Source organism: Thalia democratica, chromosome 2, assembly GCF_965202585.1.
Source record: "Thalia democratica chromosome 2, ktThaDemo2.hap1.1, whole genome shotgun sequence".
NCBI classification, from domain to species: Eukaryota; Metazoa; Chordata; class Thaliacea; order Salpida; family Salpidae; genus Thalia; species Thalia democratica.
In genome coordinates this window covers 28,985,222-29,007,383 of record NC_139166.1, presented here as the reverse complement: position 1 = coordinate 29,007,383, position 22,162 = coordinate 28,985,222, and the positions used below count along the sequence as shown (strand labels likewise).

The 22,162-nt window shown below is 27.0% G+C and overlaps 2 protein-coding genes across 2 annotated transcripts; both read left to right on the top strand.

Annotated features, from left to right (window-relative positions):
• The first annotated feature begins 9,183 nt into the window (after nt 1–9,183).
• Nucleotides 9,184–10,200, top strand: LOC145849749 (NADPH-dependent 3-demethoxyubiquinone 3-hydroxylase, mitochondrial-like). Its single transcript, XM_082954796.1, has one exon. It carries the CDS (start codon nt 9,198–9,200, stop codon nt 9,846–9,848), a length of 651 nt encoding a protein of 216 aa, XP_082810922.1. The 5' UTR covers nt 9,184–9,197; the 3' UTR covers nt 9,849–10,200.
• A 563-nt stretch (nt 10,201–10,763) lies between these two features.
• On the top strand, nt 10,764–20,267 carry LOC145849716 (NAD-dependent protein deacetylase sirtuin-2-like). The gene is made up of 9 exons (XM_082954748.1): nt 10,764–10,911; nt 11,705–11,746; nt 15,196–15,302; nt 16,600–16,725; nt 17,655–17,778; nt 17,969–18,034; nt 18,900–19,032; nt 19,414–19,527; nt 19,686–20,267. The coding sequence occupies exons 1-9, from the start codon at nt 10,788–10,790 to the stop codon at nt 19,990–19,992; spliced, it is 1,143 nt and encodes a 380-aa protein (XP_082810874.1). The 5' UTR covers nt 10,764–10,787; the 3' UTR covers nt 19,993–20,267.
• Nucleotides 20,268–22,162: the final 1,895 nt, after the last annotated feature.

Genomic DNA, 22,162 nt, shown 5'->3' with positions numbered 1-22,162 from the left:
TATAGCTAATAAACAGTTTAAATATTCCAATGGTGCCTATATTTTTTATGTCCAGCCGTTGAAGTTCATATTATGAAGAAATATAAACAAGCATTGCAGCTTGTTTACTTCTGCAAACTTTTACAAAGTTTTGTTATCTGCAACATAACATAGTTGTCTTCCCAGACATGCAGTATTTCCAGCTGCTTTACAATTCACTATTTTAAAAAAGCATTTTAAACAAGCCAACAAGGTGCACAACTGTTTAAATTCTGACAACTCACACTCCGAGATTTCAAATTTCTAAAATTAAAATTCCGACTTGAGAGTACTTTATTTTCGCCTTAAATTTCTTATATCATAGCATTCTTTACTAAAGGTTTATGAATTCAAGAAAAGTAAGATAAGTTTAAAGTTAAAAATCATTTGTAAAAATAATCGCCACACAAATACCAAACTCGAATATCACATTTGATGTTTTCAAAAATAAATTTTTGGTTGAGTATACAAGACGTTTGTTACTGTATACTGTAGTATTCAGTATACGGTCACTTAAAAAAAATAACTTATTTCGATACACTTAGTTATGACTATTTTAAATAGCCGACGCTTTTTTGTTATCTCCACTGTTTTTATGTAAGACATGACCCATGCACGTGTTACTAAAATTATTATATTTGAACATGAAATCCATCATAAAAGAAATACAACAAAGACTGCAGTGCTAGAATTTTTGGATATCAAACGAAGTTTTGACTTTTACAAAATATATTAGTATTTATTGGGATTAAATTTGTGAGCAGGCATTTAAGTTTTATTTTTATCACGCAATGTATAAGATTGAAGAAGTTCTAAAAACTCAATATTTTTATTTTTCATATTCAAAAAAAAGAGTATTTGTGACTTTTTTTTGCTGTATAAATAAAATACATAACTTTGAAAAATTGATTAGAAATTTTTGTATACTATTAGAGGTTTATCTAAATCTTCTTGCAAAAGTATTGCTCTCATTATTTTTCAGATTCCCTTAAACTATTGTTTGATGGTAAACTGTTATTATTATATGATAACGATAGTAAATGAATACATAGATTTTACTATAATAGTTTTTGTGTGCACTAAGAATTATGAGTACAGCACTTTTTTTCAGAAAAAGTTCAAAAAATTATCAGTTAAAGGGTTTGCTAAGAAGATATCATTAACTATGTTAAAATATACTACTGTGACATTTCATTATTTACAAATATCAATAGTACGAAAAATGATTAAAATCAAATTAAGAAGTCATTTTAAAAACAGTAAATATTGTAGGACTATCTACTGAACTATTTTCTGATGAAATAATTCAAGTTCATTATTAAACACTTAATAAGTATTTTAAATTAACATAAATGTTTTAAAAAGCTTTTAATTAATTTTATAGTGTAAAAGGTGAGTGCAGGTTGTGTCATACTACCTACATTTAATTACTTTTTGAAAATGAAGTATATAAAAATGAGCAATATCTTATTACTACTACTCCATACTTCGTCTATACTTTATATAAATAAACTTTAATATTAAAGTTGTTTCATTTTTTGAAATAGAAAAGATTTATAAAATTTTAAGATATTTACCAATCCTTGAAAAATTATAAAAACATAGAATTAAGGTTTGTCATGTCTATCAACATAAAACTAGATAGAAACGACCTATTTATTAAAATTTAAACATAGTTCATGCTTGGCGTAAATCAACTCTAACATCTATTTTAAATTTAAATATATTTTTTTAATAACTCAGAGAAGACTGTACGGTGTAAAGTATATACTGTACATTATATAAGTTGTTGTCATTAAATATAATTACACTACTAAAACAACTTGATTGATTTATGCAAAAATTATAAGACTAGACTTCAGCTGTTATTTTTTTATATTGAACAAAGCCATTAAAAGAAAATTTTTACCTATTAATGGAAAACAACGCTGTAAGTTAATGAATAATATAAGAAAACTCAAAGAATAGTAGTTTGTAAAATAGTTAAAAAATATTATAAGATTACTCATTGAGTAGTACTAAGTGTTATTAAGTTTTTTAAATTATTTACTTATTAGAACTATTTAGGAAATTTTATCAGAAATACTCTAAAAATAAATATTTATTACAGTGCAAAGCATTCCAAAAACTCAGTTATAGATAAGATAACAAAAAGTTAAACTAAGGATGTAAACTTTAAACAAATTTCATGAAAATAAGTCGAGTCAAAAATTAAAAATAACTTGTTCTGATTATTTAAAGTTTTAATATTTTGAGTCTGTTACTATGTAAGTATTTAAACGAGCTAGGTGTACACCACTATTTTTTTTACGTTTATTAATAACATTAACAAAGTTCAATATAAACACAACTATTTAATTTCATACGATATAATTAGTTTGCTTTAGCATCATTGAAGTACTTTATTAATAAAGTTGTTATAAGATATTTTCAAGAGGTAAATAAATGAGCAAATATGCGAGACGTATCCTCTTGACAATCCGTTTTCCTTTGCTTTCGACGCCGGTTTTGGAACAAGTAGCAAGTGAAACGTCACCATTCAGAACTATCGAAGGCTCTAGTTTACTACTGGAAGAAATAAATAAAACAAAAAAAGGATTTTTATCAGCACAGATCGGCACCCTTCTTTACAAACCGGTCTTCCAACCAAAACTCGTTCGAGCTGTTTGTCTGGGAAACTTTGTTCGACTTTTCATCGCTCGACTCAAAAGATGAAAAAGCCAAATTGAAAGTCGGCGAAGCTGAGGTGAACAGCGTGCAAGCCACCGCTCGAATGGCCAAAGCGAGAGGCGATTTTCAGGCGGTCTGCTGGAACAACCAGGTCTACTTCATCACCTGCCTCATGGTCAGGACGTTCAGTCCGTGGAAAAGTATCTTTTGGCCTCGAACGCGTGGAAGAGGGTCGCCAAGCTGCCCGGCTACGGTGACTGTTTATGCGCGTGCGTTCTCATCGACAGCATGCTCGTCTTCGGTGGCTACGACGCGTGTGGCTACGACGCGGACCTCAACGAGATGGGCAACTGCGTCGGGTTCGGCTTCGAAGCTTACGGCGGCTTTGAAGTGGCGAGAATGGTGGTAGGGAGTCCGCCGACTGCGCCGTGTTCCAGGGCAAGGTGATAGTTTTGGGCGGATATTCGCACGAATTTAAAAAGCTTTGAAGCGTACGAGCACGTTACGGATGAGTGGTCACCGATGCCGAGTGTGAACAAGGGCAAGAGCTGTCACAAGTTAGTTTATTTTTTGATAACGCTATAAATTTTTGATTTATAACAGCCTATGATTTTCGTATGAGGAATGCTTGTAACACCTTATAACATTTTAAGTTTTTAAATAACAATAAACTTCTCATAAAAGTAAACTAAGCTTGCGAACTGTTGCGTTGGAGGTGAAAAAAGGCAGGAGCTTTCACAAGTAATTTTAATATGTTAATTTTCAAAATCAGTAGTAAAAGCTATTATTAATTTTACTTCGTTTCTGAGTACAATGTTGACTTTTTACGGACTTACACTGTTTTAGTAAACAGAAAAAAGTATTTATATTAGAAATAAGCTACATGAAATAAGCTGGTGGTGATAGAATGATTTGTGAAAAAGTGCAAAGTTTTTGATAAGCTATTGTTTATTGAACGACAAAAAAGCGCTAAAACAGTTTTGTCTAAGGACTTTGTATACGAAAATCCCTTCCGTTTATCGAGTCATACACCAAGGATACAGTTTAATGTCATATCATTAAACAAGTTGTTACAGCAAATTTGTGCTGATGAAGCAATTAAAGCTGTACAATACAGATTGTGTAATTGCTATTACACCTCAAATTGTAACGATTGGTAGCAAGGTGGTGAGGCTTAATCTTGAATTCAGACTGACGATTTGTTACGACTTGGAAAGAGACGTATAGAGGAAAAAACATGCAAAATTTCACCCAATAAGTATGCTGTGTTAAATTGCCTGAGATGTTGTAAACTCATTAAAACACAAGAAAAAACGTCTTCGTGTGGCTAAAGAAATCAATAAAGTATTATTTTAGTTTTTTTAGTCTGAAAACTAAATTCAAAAACATTTCAGGACACTTTATTTTTTACGCTCTCTGATAAACAAAACTACTCCCTAGGGCCGATATTACCTTTTTTTTTGGGGGGAGGGGAAGCTTGAAAGTGTTAGCCGAATTCGTAGCTGCTTCATATACATGCAGTTGTTACCGATATTTTTGAGTAAAATTGTTCAATTTTATTTATTTAACTTATTTTGTTACCTATTACATGTAAAAAAGCAATCAATTTTTTTGCAACTAGTAGAGCTTTAAATTTGGCAAAAACTTTAAAAACTCTCAAACTTAGGAAAAGCTGGTAGAGAGGCAAAAGTTTGGTTTAATAATGAAAATGTTAAACTGTTCTAAATTTGCTAACTGACTAAGAAAATGCATAGAATACTGTTATCAGTATAATAAGATAGTGAAATTAATATTTAAAAAATCTAACTAAAAAACTTTCATTTAAAACATAAAATTGTTTGATTTGTAATGAGCATTTTTGGCTAACTAGCAAAAGTGTAATTTTTATTTTTATATAAAAATATATTTGATAAACTATTCAAAACTTGTTAAATTAAAAAACTTATTTTTCTACAATCGTTTTACTGCTAAATAGAACATCAAGTTCATTTACAGTATAGTAATATAACATTGTAAGATCAAAATCTCCTAGTCGACGAAAATAAAAACTAGACTTTAAGTTTTAAACGATTGTTGCCATTTCAATTATTTTTTTGCGAAGTTACTCTAATATCTAAATTATTAATAAATAAAAAACATTTTTTGAAAAACACATTTTTTGAAGTTTAAAAAAAAGCTAAATTATAATTATTTCACTTTTATAGTCACTATAAAAACTTTAACTATACAGTTTTGTCCTACAACTTTGTCCACGACAGTACATTGAATTAAAATGTGTCTGTGGAGTGTAGCAGCAGAGTTGTTAAAATGCCAACAGTTGTTATGTCAATTGAGCACATAAGCGTATAAACTTTTGTTTGTTTAAGGTTGATAGTTTCACGCTCGCTTGAATAAAGCAATGCCTTATCACAAGTATAAGGTTGAGTATGATTCGATTTCCCAAAGGTTGATTCGTACACCAGGTCAGACTTGGTAAAAGGCAGTGTGTGAAGTATTAAAAAAATTCGGTGGTAGGATCTAAATTTGTTATGAAAGAAGTTTGTTCAATAAAGTGAATAACTCGAAGCGCTCAAGCGTACTAGTTATTTTTCTCTTTTAGTTTTGATATTTGTCTAATTCTCTATCTATTTTATATTGCTGTCAAAACTAAAAAGCTGTAATTAGTGGTTTTTCATTTATACCAAGACTTCACAAAGTCATTAAGTCCTAGATAAAACTTTAAAAGGTATCCAAGTGGTGTGCGACTCGATAACCAAAAGGTTTTTTCGTGCACCAAGTCCTGGGACCGAATATTTTGAGCGTCTTTTTTTTTGTTGTTCAATAAACATTACATTAGTGCTCTTTTATGTCGTTTAATTACGTTTTTTATTGTTCATACGATTTAAAGTAAGGGATACTGTCATTATTAAATTAAAGTTAAACTAAACCAGGGCTGTCCAAATGATAATGAGTTTTTATGCAATCTAACCATGAATGCTTTATAAGCGTTAAGTTAAAATGGCATGCCCAAGTAATTTTTGTAATTTTGTAAGATTTACATATGGCATGCTTGAACTGAACTATCAAGTCTAATTTAAAATGTAAAGTAAAAAGTTGTACTCTTAAATTAAACAGTCTTATAGTTACTGTACTGATAGCAGAAGTGTTTGAAATTTAATTAATTAAAAAAGCATTCTTTTATTAAAAACTTTGTAATACATCAATTTACTTAAATTACAAAGTGTAAAATTATAGTTTTTAAAACTTAACCATTCTTAAGTGATAAATTAAACATATTATGAAATAACCAAAATGTATTTAAATGTGTATTATAAATTATTTGTTCCTGCTTTAGGTCCTTGAACCAAATATTTTAAGCGTTTTTGTTTTGTTGTTTAATAAACAACAATGTTTGATAACTAATCTAAAGTTAGGTTACAGTGTTAATTAACAAATAGTAAAATTGTTTCTGAAAAAGTATTCTTTATATCTGTTGAAAAATAAATTCTTCGAAAAAATACTGATTTTATTTCGAATTGATTTGGATGAAATTAAAACTAATCTAGGAATTAAAGTAAACTTTGCTGATTAGTTTTACTTTAATAAAAATAGATTATACTTAAAATGATTATATAAGAAAAAAACAGGATGTAATTAGATTAAACTAAAGCTCGTTAAGCGGTATTGATTGCATAAAATAGAAATTAGTTTGCACTAAAAATATCGAATAAACAAATTGTATATAGTATAAAATACATTTAAACAGGAAAAATTTACACATAAAATTGTATGAAGTGGGATAACATATATAGACTGCCTTGTTATTTTTTAGTTTTTAATTAGGGAATTAAAATAATTAAAATCTGTAACTATATAGCTAGGAACAAAAACTGTTGCAGCATAAGTAGCTTAATTAAATACAAAATATAAGGCTTGATAGATAGTAGTGTTTACTACTGGCAGAAAAACTTTAAACTTATTGTAGAGCTTTTATAAAATTAAGAAAATTATATTTCCAATAAAAAAAAAACAGTTTAAATTTTGATGTTGTTAAATGTACAGTTAGGAACTTGTTTGTTTTTTACTGTTGTTACTACAAAAAATTAACTCACTGTGTCAGGGTGGTTAATAGACCTAGAATCCTGGAATAACCTGGAACTTGACAATTAAATTTTCAAAAACCTAGAAAAACCTGATTTTTGAACCAAAATTTATAAATTACCTAAAAACCTGAAAATTTAACAGTTTTACGTAAAATTTTGATTTAAAACAAAAAATCTATCATATAGATAAGGAATTTTATCATCAAGAAGTAGCTTTACAGTATCTTTGCAATGTCGTTATTTAACACAGTTTTCAACATTAAACTTAACTTTAAACTAAAAACAGACCCAAAAATGTGTACTTTCAAAAAGCTGGAAGAAATTAAGAAAACCTAGAAAAAATTTCTCTAAAACCAGTAGCCGCCCTACTGTCTGAACTTTTCCTTCAGAAACTTTTATATTTGCATTCTTTAAGTATAGACCATTCTAAAACACTCTAACGCAAACAGTTCTTTATATAAATTGTTCAAATTTTGCCAATATGTTGTTAATATTGTACAGTTGGGTGATTATTTTTACAGCTACTCTTAATTTTCCGGCTGGAAAAGTTTTTATGCTACAATAATTGTAATATCATAAAAACACCCTGTGTAAAATTTTAGATGATTTGAAGAAACTTTCACCTTGGCATCAACTGATTTTTTGAAAACCATCCAAGTACAAAACTTATGCGATACAAAAAAATGCAACCTTTGAGTTTAAAGCTTGAAATGTTTTTACATTTGGCTATGCAGCACACAAACACATTGTGAACAATTTAAAACAAAACAATAAAAAAAGTTTTATGGTTGCATTTCTTGTTTAAAAAAACTAGAAATTCAACAAAACTTACAAAAAGTGATAAAAATTACATAAAATTTCTTTAAATCATTTTAAATTGTTCACAATGTGTTTGTGTGATAATTGGCCAAATGTGGAAAAAATTTCAGCTTAAAACTCCAACTTTTTGGATCCTATACATTTTGCATTGGGATGGTTTTTAGAAAATCAGTTGGTGCCAAGGTAAAAGTTTCTTCAAATCATCTAAAATTTTGCACAGAGAATTTTTATGATATGTCCAAAGCATAAAAATTTTCCAGCCGGAAAATCAAAAGTAGCTTTAAAAATAAGCACCTTACTGTACAGTCATGAAACTGCTTGTCTTTTATTGTTCCAACTAGTCTATTAAAATCTTTACAAATGTCTAAACTTTACCTTAAAAAAATCTACAATAAGCTCACAATTCTACACACTTATTTGATTACCCAACCTTGTTTTGTTACCGCATTTAAGAATTCTCAATTTTTTAAAGTAAGTATATATTTTGGTTTTAAGGAAAAAATAAAAGCAAAATTTTCAAAATGTAATAAAATAGTTAATTTATTTTATTTTGAAATTATTCAAATGAAAACTTTTTAAATAATGAAAGGAACATTTTTGTAGGTGTATTTGCTAACAATTTTTTATTAAGCTTTTTTGCTGTGGAGGCAATGTGCAGATTTTCCTAAAAATTTATGGTCTCTCACTCAAAAAATGACTCACTTATAGAAGTTTAACAATCCCGATTAACTTATATGTTACTTATACGCGCGATGCTGGTTATTATCTGACTCCTAGCGCGTTATAAATGTATCGGTGATGTTATTTAAATGTTTAGATATGACTTAGCTAAGTTATTTAGCTAAGTTGACTTAATGAATTGCAAACTAAACTTACACTATCTTTTAAGCTTAGTTTAATTAAATAGTTAGATTGTTAGGCTGCTTAACTAATTGTATATAAAGAAATTAAGTCTAGAAACACAAAACTGTATTAAAATAAATATAAACTGAGATAACATGATAACAAAATATACAAATAAGCTACTCCAATTCACAAGTTAATATAAAAAACAGTTGCCTTTGTACAAGAAGTACGAGGCGAACACAACCTTTTAAAACAATATATAATATTATTACAAAGGTAAAACTAGACTGGCCCAGAAACTTGCGTTTTACTCAACTTAAGCATTTTTTTGAGAGAAAAGAAAGAAAGAACAGCGCAAGATGTTACAGAAGAAAATAAATTTTTAATGAAATTCTCAATTAAAATTGAAAAATTTTTGCTCATACATTTGTATTAAAGCATTTTAACAAAAATATTAATATCTCAAAAACTAATCAAAAATTTTATAGTCTATAAAAACTGGCTTGTAGTTTGCACTTTAAGCTTCAATATAAGAGCTAATATATATTTTTATATTCATAATAGAAAAAGCAAATCTAAAATGTTGGCTCCCCTTTGCTGTCTTTTTTGTAAAAAAAAATAATTTTTATTCATTGTTATAGCACTTTTTTGAGTAATTAAAAGTAATTTATAACTTTATTACTTAGAATAAATTTGTTTGTATTGTGCTAAGTATTTACTATTAGTCTTATTGTTACTTTCAGAAGACATCAATAAATAAACATGAGTATACTAATATCAACCAACACCAAAATAATCTTCCAAAACATCACCAAAAGGCATCCTGCTATCTTTCAAAATTGCCACAAGTCCACAAATCTACATGATTTTGATGAAAAAACGCGCCAACTTTATGAGAGAATCATTAGAGTAGACCATGCTGGTGAATTTGGTGCTGACCGCATCTATGCAGGACAACTTAAAGTTTTAGGAAAAACAGATGTAGGTCCACTCATTCAACATATGTGGGACCAAGAAAAGGCCCATTTAGCCAAGTTTGAGGAATTGATTGGGGAGTACAGAGTAAGACCTACTGTTTTGCACCCTTTTTGGTCTATTGCAGGGTATGCTCTTGGTGCCGGCACTGCTCTTTTGGGTAAAGAGGCAGCTATGGCATGTACAGTCGCAGTAGAAGAGTCAATAACAGCTCATTACAACCAACAACTCAGGGATCTTTTAGCATTGTACGAGACAAACAAAGATCCAAGGCACAAAGAGCTCTTGGAGATAATAACAAAGTTTAGGGATGAGGAGATGGAACACCACGACACAGGGCTGGAACATGATGCTGAACAGGCTCCTGGGTTCAAGATTATAAAAGATAGCATTCAAGCCGGGTGCAAAGTTGCTATTTGGATGTCTGAAAGAATTTAACTGATTGCATTGGTTTTCATAAAAAATATTTTATCTTAGTAAAGAGTATTTTAATTTAAAACTTCTACTTGATTACTTTAAGAGTCTAATTAGGACATTATGAATCGCTAAAACTGGTTTGCTAAATTTTTGTGTGTATATCTAGCTATTTAAGATAACCACTGTAAGTTATGTGGAAACTTTTAGTTTTGTTCTCTATTCTTTTTGTTATTAACATAGTTTTTGATTTAAAAAAAATTAAAATGTTATACGTAGTTTGATTTCTTACATTAATAAGTTTTTCTTTTTGTGCATTAACTATGCAATTAGTTTTATTGTACCTTTTGAATAAACTGTAACTAAATGAATAACAGTAATTTTCCTGCCTTGATGTGTTCTACTGGGCAAAAATTTACTAGGTTAGTATACTGATGTTCTCATGCTGGTTAAAACTTTTGTAAATCTCAGTTTAGTTTTGAATTAAGTTTTTACAACTATAAGTAAATCTTTATCTAAACAATGTGTGATGTATTTTACAATTATTAAGATAGTTTACTTAAATCTTCTGTCATTTAATCAATTTACAACTTTTTTCTGATATTTACTTTTCCACAAAAATATTATAAAATTATTACTGTTTTACAGTTTAGATTTTAAATTTTATTTTTCAATCAAGTATAAACAACCTAGGTATAAACTAGTTTATGGTGACTAAAGCTATTTTTTATAACAGAAAATTGCTAAACCTGTTTAGATAATTTATACGTTTATTTTTGGTTGTAATTTTTGTTTTACATTTTTCGTAATTTTTCTGAAGTTTTAGCTAATTGTTTGAAACATAATAGTAAATAAAACATTAATTTGTAGTTACTTATTTTTAAGTTAACTTAAAAATAAATTTTTCTCTTGAATATTAAATTTCTATAGTACTTTAAAAGTATAGATATTAAAAGTAGCTAAATGTCTAAAAATAGAACAAGTGTAAATACTTCATCAAGCAGTGATTCAGATGAGGACAAACCAGAACAGCTCTTAAAGAGTTTGGATTTTGATGGAGTGGCTGGTTTTATTAAATCAGATAAATGTAAGTAGACCATTAAGTATTGCTTATTTAAAAATAAGTTTATAATGATGTTTTTAAGTTTGTTATTTTATTAACTAAGTTACCTAAAGTGTTTTTTTTTAGAAAATACAATACTTAATTTTTTACAACATTTTAACTTTTGGTGTGAAAGACTTTAATAAGTTTCAACTACAAATTTAAAGAAACAAAAATCCGAAATTATAATTAATCATTCTAAGTATTTCTTGTTGTCTCAGAAATATTTACGTATGATATTTTAGTCAAAAAAAAAAACTTTTTTGTGTTTAAGTCAAATTAATTTTTCTTTTTTACTAAATACTTTACTTCAGTTACAATTACAATTGCTAATTGTTTATTACTGTTTTAGTTATAAAAAATATTTAGTACGAAAACTTGTCAAAACTTTTTACAGTGTGTTAAATTTTTTTTTTCAAAAGTAAATGTCTTTAACCTCAGGTAATCACTTCTTTAAACAGATTGAAAAAAAGAGTTTTGGGTAAAAAGCTTCACTGAAAATTTTAATAATTAAACTGTATTTAAGTTGTAGAACTTACAAATATCTATATTTTTTAATAATCTTAGTAACTATAATTATTTGTTGTTACTACAATTTTTTTAAAGTCTTCGGTTTTACGATTTTGGTTTAAAACAAGTTTTAGGGATCTACTAGTTTTATACCCTGTATAATGTATTGAAATTTATGAAATAATGTTTTCATGTTGTTTTAATAATGAAGTTTATTTATTATAAAATCTTAACAAAGATAAAATTTAAATATGTAAATAATTAACAGGTAAAAAGATAGTAGTGATGTGTGGAGCAGGTCTATCAACTGGTAGGTATTTAGTAGTTGTATTTTTTCTTGATTTGCACAATTAATTGGTTAGCATAACTGTTATTAACTAATGTTATTTTAGTCAAGAGCAAAGTTTTATTAATGAAATACTTTTTTGTTAAACAATAATAATATTTTTCTTAATCGACATGATAGTATAGCTTAAAAGGTCAATAATTTCTTAAAGTAATTCCATATTGCTAAGATTGTAATCAAGATGAAAGAAATAAATGAATTTTTTATTATACAATCTATTTTATAACTGATTCTTTTTATTAATATCTTCTACCTGAATTAAAACAACTTCCAGCTTTAAAAATAGTAAAACCACTAATCTTTTCATTAACATTGTTTTCAAAAGTAAAACTTTTAAAGTTTTGGTTTAAATAAGAAGTATTAGTATATTAGGACTCAATTTTTTTTAGGTTTTACTAAAGTAAGGTTTTTAAAATTATTATAGATATTTAAGTTTAAAGTTAAAAAAAAGTATTTTAAACGGCTATAATTTTTTTTAAACAAAACAATTTCACTAAAATGACCAACCATAAAACAACTAAAAGTAGCTAAAAAAAAAGATCAAATTACTACCCCTAAGTTAGCATAAAAAATGCTGCTTTTTGGCCAGAACTTTTACATGATCCTAAGTTCTTAATTTGCTAAATTTTGTACTAAAAAGTAGCTGTATTAACATGTTAATACCATAAAAGATCCAATTTTTTAATAGAAAAATTAACTCTTATAATAAAACTTCAAGTATAAACTACAAGCCAGTATATTTTGTTTAATTTTTTGAGATATAAACGTTTTTGTAAAAAGTTTCCAGTACAAACGTATGGACGGTAATTTTTTTATCATCAACTCTATTGGAAATTAAAGATAACAAAAATTCTATTTTTACCTTTGTTTTCCGAGCTAGTGACCTCAATTTTTCGGATACATTCCTATATTAGTTTAAAAGAATTCGAATATTGTGATTTTTAAAATTTTAATCAATACTAATTTAAGATTAAAAAAAAGTTAAGGTGGTTTTTTTATATAAAAATTATTTTTCAAAATTATAAAAATTTCTGCTTTGGATCGATTTAAATATTAGTAATGGGCTTACTGTAAAAATTTGAAGAAGATTTGTTGAAAAATGAATGATTAGATATATTTTTAGTTAAACAGTCTTTTTTTGTGTTTTTGGTTTGCACCTTCTATAAGAAGCCTATTGAGGTCACTGACTTCGATCACTTATATCTCAAAAGTTACTTTGAATTTTGATAAATGGTTAAAAATGGCTGATAGCTTAGATTAAACTGAAAAAAATAAGATCAACTTGTAATAATCAAAGTAGTCCCCTATATGATTTTAATCTTTTAAAGCCAATAGAAAGTAGTTGTTTTTTACCACTTCAAATCAAAATGAAAAATGATTATCTAAAAACATGCATAGAAAATTATAAATATTATGTTTTAGTTGTAATATCTAAGGTAAATACTTTAAAACTATTTATGGAATGAACACAGAATTTTACACAGTTAACCCGCAACAACCAAAGACATGACAATTTAAATTGTTTATTTTAAAACAATTAATACACTAAATTTTTGTATTAATATGAATTGTTAGATAGTAAACTGTAGTTTTACAACTTGCACAACAAATCACTACTATAATGCGGAAAGACTAGCTCATCATAGGGGTAGGTGACTTTTGCATGGATCAACACTTTTGCATAGTGTTAGTTTAGCATGACGTCATTTTGTACTTATTCATCCAGACTCTTAAGCTAACTCAGGATTGCCAAAAAACCTGGAATCCTTGAAAAACCTCAAATTTGAAAATTTAGACTAAAAAAACCTGGAAAAACCTAGAATTTGAGAAATTTTGAAATAAACCTGGAATTTTGAACAAAATCACTAAAAAACCTGCAAAAAACCTGGAATTTTAAACAATTTTTACATGTTTAGTAATAAAATTTTATTTTGACACAAAAAATCTACCATGAAGATAAAAATTTTTGTTATCTTCAAAAACAATTTTTATTAAAATACACATTTAAAGTTGTACAAAAGTATATTTTCAATGTTGTTATACTACTTAACACAGTTTTTAGCCTTAAACTTAGCTTTAAACTAAAAATGTATCCAAAAGCGTGTATTTTTAAAAACCTGGAAGAAATTCAGCAAAACCTGGGAAAAATTTCTCCAAAAAAACTTTGGCAACTTCGCTAACTATAAACCTAACTCTAACTCTCACCTTAACCTTAATTCTAACCCTGACCCAACCTTAACCATGACTCTAACCCTAACCTTGTGCAAGACTGTAACTGGTGCAAAATTAACCCTCTGTGCAAAAATGACTGTTTGTGTAAAAACGACTTTGTGCAAAATTGACAACTTGTGCAAAAGTGGAGTTATGCAAAAGTGACTTGGTGCAAAACAGACCCCTCACCCTGCATAGTGGGTTACTTTATTAAGTAGAAACTTCACTTATATATTACAAATAAGTCATAAAACCCACTAATACATAGTCAACACACAAAGTTTGAAAAGTTAAGATTTATTTATAAGCTTAGTTATAATAATAACAACAAATAAAACAGTATTCTTTATTTATTACACTAACACATGTTTCTGTGTGTTAATCGGGTTAATACACTTCAACGGAGCTCTGTAAAAAGATAAATACTGTAAGCAAAGAATAAAAACTGAAATAGGTATATGTGTAAATAAAAATTGAAATTAAATAATTTAGATTATTGTAGATTAATGGTTACAATACATAATATTAATTCTGACTGTTATAAAACTATATAGTATTTTTTATTACTAGGTCTAAATTATATAACTTGAAATATTTTTTCACTATACAGTCACAAGGTAAAAAAACATTTTTACTTAAAAAAAAAAAAAAGCACATAAAGCACATCTGATTTGTTCTTTTAGTTCTAGCACTTATTTGTTGTTTTAAATAAGTATATTTAACTTAATACAATTTTTGAAAATTTAAAAGTATTGTATAATTAAATAGCTAAATAATAATAAAACTAACAAATTAAAGCTAACAACAAATTTTTATATATTTTCTGACTATTTACCTTCATCAATTTAAAGTCTTTAGAACAATCATATGAAAGAAATCTAAACAACATTACATTATCTAGTAATTTAAATATATCAAAATGCATCTTTTTTAACTTAAGTTTGACTTACTACTAAAAATAATCAAAAAATGTTCTTTCAAAAACCTGTAAAAAATCTTAAAGCCTGGAAGAGTTTTTTAAACCTGGAGAAAAAGTTCAAAAATCCTATGCCAACCCTGTTAAAACAACTAAAACCTGTGGTCTAGTTTCATAATTTATTTAAAGTTTAAAAACTATAAATTCATGCGTTGTTTTATTTTTTTTATCAAGATTGAAAAACAAAGTTCGGATCAACTTAATGATTTTTTGTTTAAACTTACAGCTGCAGGTATACCTGACTTCAGGAGTCCTCGTACTGGTCTCTACGCCAACTTACAGAAATACAATTTGCCTCACCCACAAGCCGTTTTCGAGCTTGATTATTTTAAGGTATGTTCATTTGGTTATAAGTTTTTAGGTTTGTTTTTTTGTGAGAATATTTTGAACCTTACATAGACTCTTACAGATAACGTTTTTTAGAAAACTTCTAGTTATATTTTACTTTATTTTAAGGAAATGTGGAGGGTTAAATATTTTTTATGAATTAACACTAATTTCTATATAAATGTAAAAAGTATCAACTAAAAGTTTATTTGTAAATCAGTATAATTAAGATTATAATCAGTTAAACAAAAGTTTTTATACAATCTTTAGTATACATCTTTTAAGAATTAAGAAATTGGAAAACTTTAAAAGTTTAATTTTTTGCATTAAAATGTAATAGATTTCCTATTTATACCCCTTATATATGTTAAGAACTTTTAATTTAGAAAAAAATAATTCAAGTTTTTGTTTAAAATTTAACCGTTAGAAAAAGTTACCCACTTTACTAAAAAAATACTTTTTCTCTTAAGATTAAAATAAAAATGGGATTAAAGTAAAACTTAAAGCAAATTTAGTATATACTACCGGAAATGGATTATTGCACTATAGTTATTTTAATTCTAAAGTTTGTATTTTCATAGAGAACTTTACAATTATCGATTTTGAGGTTTAATAAATATTAATCAAGTTAAAACTAAAATTTCAATGGAATTTAGGAGCTAAAATAAAAGTAAAACGTGTACAATAAATTTGTTGAACAAATATAAGATTTGCTTTAAGCCTCCTTTTTCAAACTAAAACAGTCTTTTTTTTTTAAATATTGGTATCATTTAATTAATAGAACAGGTATACTTTTGATAAAACAATGAAAAAACTATCATAAAACAATAAAATTTTTACTCTAGTAAGTACTTTAATCATTTTAGATGTAAAAAAAACTTATGGTTGTTATTTTTTTTAAACTAGACAATGTCAATGTTGTCTTTTAATCGACACTTTTGATCATTTAAGCATCTGCGTTTAAAGTTTTTAATTCAACGTTCTAAAATAACAACAACAACAACAAAAGCCATGTTTTAAATGAAAGTACTTTATTAATAATAATAAATTTTATTTGTAACTACTTGGTAAGTATTTGGAGATAACCCAGACTATTTTCACTTTCTGAAAAAGTTGTCTAGTTAAAAAAAAAGGGAGTTGATTGTGTTTGACTTATTTAAAAATTTAGTTTGACTATTTAATATGACTTTTTATATTTAAATTTGTTAAGTTAGTAAGCTTTATCTTTTGTCTTTAACCATGATTGTATGCTTAAAATTTTTAGATTTTTTTGAGTTTGCTAGTACATATTTATCATATACAGGAAAATCCTAAACCGTTTTACACATTAGCAAAAGAATTGTACCCTGGAAATTTTAAGCCAACCCGTAGCCACTTCTTTTTGAGATTACTGGAAAAAAAGAAACTTCTTCAACGTGTTTATACCCAGGTATGCTAAAAGCTTCTAAATTGCTAACAAAGTTTAATTGTTTTATTACAATTTTATTTGTTCTATACAATGTATTAAAAACTTATCATTAGATGATGTCAAAGATTTTAAATACAAAAAAACGACTACTAGCATTTAAATAATAAGTATTAACGTTTTAGAACTAATCATAAATAAAAACAAAGTTTTTTGAACATAATTTATATTATATATTTCAAAAATTACGGGTAATAAATTAGATAGTGTTGTTCTCTAAAATAGTTTTTCTAAAGTGCGCACACATACACAATAAATACTTTTGTTCTCTAAGTTATAAATTTTTAGATTTAAATAAAATGTACATAAAAAGTAAGTTAAACATCTTTTGAAGCTTTTATATTTTTATTACAGAGTTAACACAACATACTACTGTTTTTTGTAATGCTGTTTTTTAATGATTTAAGTAAATTTAGTTTTTTTGGTATTGTTTTAAATTTTCCTTTTTCATGATACCTTAATTCTGGAGTGCCAAAAATCCTGGAAAAACTCGAAGTTTGACAATTTAGGCAAGAATACGTTGAATTTACCTGGAATTTCAAACAGTTTTTACTTGTAAAATAATGATATATTGATTAAATACGAAATATCTAAGTAGTACTATTTTTTTAATATAATTTATTCTTTTATTTATTGTTAAACACTTTTAAAGTAGCATTACTGTATCTTTTCAATATTTTAGTACTATTTATAACATTTTATTACCTTACATTAAATTTATACTAAAAATGAAAAAAAAAAACAACTTGCACTTTAAAAAACCTAAAATAAGTTTAGAAAACCTGGAAACCAAATAAAAAACCTATGGCAACCCTGCTTAATGTAATAAAAAAGTATAAGTTCTATGATGTAGTTTTTATTCTGTTGTTTATAAAATTTAAAAAATTTGATAGAATATTGACACGCTGGAAAGAAGAGCTGGTGTCAGTGATAAGATGTTAGTAGAGGCCCATGGCACCTTTCACACTGCAAAATGCATTAAATGCAGAAAAGTTTATTCAGAAAGCTGGGTCAAAGGTTTATTAACATTTTATAATCTAAAAATAGTTTTTACTACAGTTAAACCTGAATTAGCAGAGTAATAAAAAAATACTGAACAAAGTTATTTAGTTTTCAAAAGCTTATATTCTCAAAGTAGTCAGATGCAACTATACTACTTATAGAATTGTAATGCTTCAACAACGTTTAAACTTGACTTTTTTTTCAGAAAAAATATTTAAAAACCAAATACCAGTATGCACAAAATGTGGAAAAAATGCGTATGTTAAACCAGGTATGTTGTTTTTAAATATACTACGAGATTTATACTCTACAACGTTTTTTTGGTATGAGTATGTTAGACATAAAAACTTTATAGAATATTATTCTTGTGATTTTTCGAAAACATTTTCTACCTTACTTATTTTGACACGAAAATGCATAGTAAGTTATTTAAAAACAAACTTTTAACACTGCAAGATAAGGATTGAAATAGATTTTCATGTGTATTTTTTATACTTTAACAACTTTGGAATTAAAAAGGATAAACAATGTTGCTGTATAACTTTATGAAATTTTAAATTTATTTAATGATGTTTTTTGAATAAGTTGATTTTGCTTTTGCAACATCAAGACTTACTATAGAAACAGTTAGGAACTTTTAAATTTCTTAAATTATAGTATTTAAGTTTTTCACCAAAAAGATACAGTAGCAAATACAATGATACTTCAAACTACATATGTTGCCTGTACAACAGTGGTTCTTATACTTTTTTCGTGTTTTATCCCTTTTTGGAAGCATATTACCAACTTTACCCCCACTATACTAAATAAAGTTTAAATTTGAGGAAAACAACTAGATATTTTGAACTCTGAGCTTATTAAATATAAAAAAATGTAATATTTAAAGATTTTATTAAACTTAAAAAAAGTACAGTTAAGTATTAACTTATAAATTTAATAGACAACTAATAAGCATTAATATACATAGCTCGTAATACAGAAAATTTACCCCCAGCTTAAGAATCGCTGCTGTGCAATATTGAAAAATCAGTACATTTATACTGAAATTATTTTTTTATAATATCTTGAATATTTAAAAAGTACACTTAAAAAAATATATTTTGCTTTATATTGTTATCAAGTTTAATGATTCGCAGATATTGTGTTTTTTGGCGAGCAATTACCCCAGAGGTTCTTCAGACTGCACCAAAGTGACTTCAAAAAGTGTGACTTGCTCATTGTCATCGGAACTTCGCTCAATGTTCAGCCGTTTTCTCTTCTCACTGGAGAGTTTGTATTAGCTATTTATATTTTTTCAAACCTTACTAGTACAAGCATATGGTAGGTGTTTATTGTCCTTAGGAAATTTTTTTGAGAGTTATAATTTTTTACTATTAGTATAACATTAATCTGTGTTACAGCATAGTGTGCACATTTTATCTTTTGTAATTGATTGTAAACTGTTTTAAAAAGTTTCAGAAACGTTGTACTTGCCTTATTTATTATTAATAGTTGCTTCTATTTTTAGTAGATCACTAAACTACTGAGAGATATAAGCAGGCAAAAATGTGTTTTAATAAAAAATGTTCTACAATAACAATTCAACTTTGAAAAACTAGTTAGTTAGTTATTATAAGCTGCAGTTTCATTTAATAAATTTATTATTTTTAGAGTTCAAGAAACTACACCTCGAGTTTTAGTAAACCGTGAAAAGTGCAACTACTCAAAAAGATTCACGTGTTACGGCTCAAGTAGGTTTGACTTTGACACAGAAAAAGCCTACAGGTTAATTGATTATGTATATTTATTTCATAAGCTCTGTACAATTTTGCTGAAATTTCAAGTTTAGTTTTTATCTGGTGTACTGAGTTGAACTTTAAATACCTTTTTTTATTTGCGAATCATTTTTCAAATACTTGAAACCGAATTTCGACAAACCACAGGGACGTAGCTCTGTTGGGGAACTGCGACCAGGTCATAGACAGGCTGTGCGAAAAACTCGGGTGGAAGAAAGAGCTGGACGAGCTTGCCGCAGATGCTGACAAGATGGAAGACCTCACCGCCACCTTTAGCAAGTTGACTTCCAACGGCTCGTCTGAAACCGCCAAGTGTTCCAGCGACACGGCAAGTTCGAGCAAGCAGTCGGTGACGAGTTCCGAATCAAAAAAGAGCGACGAATCCAGCAGCGAGCGTTCTTCTGAATCTGCCGGTTCAACCAGCAGCAGCACAAGCTCCACTGAAAGTTCTTGAGTTTAATCAGTTATTTGTGGTTTATTTCGTTAGCAACCATATCTTTATGAGAAATCTTAATATTTTTTTAAGTTTTTAAAACGCATTTAAAAGTTAAATAATGCTTCTAAAACGAAATCCGCAATCAAGTATGTGTAGTGTATACTTACTTACTATGTAATATCTCAAATACTGTATTTAATAAATCTACTACAATATTTTTAGCACTTTTTATCAAGTTAAGATCATTAGAATTCTTTTATTTCTTTGCAATAGCTCGGGTTAGTTTTTTTTATAGCTAACAAAGATAGAAAATTCAAAACCTTTTTTTGTAATTTTTAAAAATAAATTGATATTTTTTTAAACAACAACAGTTAAAACTACTTGATACAAGTTTAAAATATTTTTTAGTTTCTAACTTTGAATAAAAAAAAAAGCTTTTATCTATGAAAAATATGCTACAAAGTTTTAAAGTTTCTATAATTATTTTTACAACTGAATAACTTAAAGAATTCTGTATAACTTTTTACATTTTAATGGAATGTAGTTTTTTTTAATTCGTAGAATAAAATATGATAGTCAATCAGAATAGCTACTACATAAAATATATGTTTATATAGTAAACTAAGAAAATATTGAGTTTTTTGATTTTATTTTTATAGTTATTTATAATTTATTTAAATTTTAGTGTAATTTCAGTAATATTTTTTGAATTAATTTATAGATGGTATTTATTTTCGAAAATTAATACTTTTTTAAGCAACTTTTCATTATGAAAAATAACCAGTTCTATAAATTACTACTGCTATAAACTGTATAATAAATATAAAAAGAGGTAAGTTAGGTTAAACAGCAAACAATATATGTTATATATCATGTAAATATTTTATTTAAGACAAAATTTAAAATATGTTGTTAGTTTGGTCTGTTGAATTAAAGGAACATTTATCCACAATAAAGTAGGCTAATGTCCGGCTAGCGAAGTTTTCTTAATTTTGAAGCAACTTATAGAAATAAATATAGATGAGCTTTTTTATAACAAATGTATGAAAATAGTCTTTTAATTTATTTTGAGTACACACTACACAGTAGTGCATATCAAATGACTATTTCAACATATCGTTTCCTCTAAAGAGTATTTTTGATTTTTATAGTACAATTTTTGAAATCACGAAAACCGTGAATACTTTTTATGGTAAGTCTGACCAGCCGGCTAGAAAAGTTGCCCAATCCTAATTTAAGCTATCTTTTAAAATTTTCTTTAAAGTAATATTTCTCTGTGAAGTGCGTACAACAAGTTTTAATTTGAACTTTAACAAGTAGTTTTTTTTGGATTACTATATTCTTTACTGTATTTGGGCTATGTTTCAAATTCTACTTAACATAATAATTTATAGTTATAGGTAGGCTTCATGTGTACCGTTTTAACAAATCTTTGAATTTTACCAGGCTAAGAGTCAAAATTTACTTAATTTTTATTACTTTTTCTTAACGAAAGTGAAATTTTTAATTAAATTACCAATTAAACTTAAAAGAAAATTTAGAGATATTTTATCAAATATATAGAAAAGAAATAAATACTTCTTTGATTTTTTTTTGAAACTTTCTGTCAAGATTTTCTTGTATTAGATATACAAGTTTTGTTTATGTGAAATTCCTTCAAATAGCTTTACGCTAAGTGGCATAACTTTAGTTATAGTCGAAACTTTTAAATTTCATTTGAAGCTTTTTGGTCGTTAGAATTAGGGTTTTGACGAAATACTTTTTAACATAAATCAAAAACAGATTTTTTTCATAATTCAAGTTGTTGGCTTCTGTGAAACGGTCAAAACATTTTGAAAATAAATAAATTGAAAAATGATGTAGTTGCAGGCGTGATTTAAATAGCTGAATGTTGACAGCAATAAAACTCAAAAGTGCAATGTCATTTATAAGTGAAATAATCTTGGAAAATAGTTTTGAGATCATGTTAGTAGTAACAGTTATTTTGGAAAACGGTCAGAAAAGCACTGCGTCACTTTAGCACAGAGTGAAAATTAAGCATGGAGTGACCCTTTCGCACAGAGTGACACTTTAGCATGGAGTGACCTTTTCGCACAGAGTGACACTTTAGCACGGAAGTTTTTTTGCACGATTCTTTTTTTGTGTTTATATAGCATTTGTACTATTGTGCTTAAAAACATAAATAAAT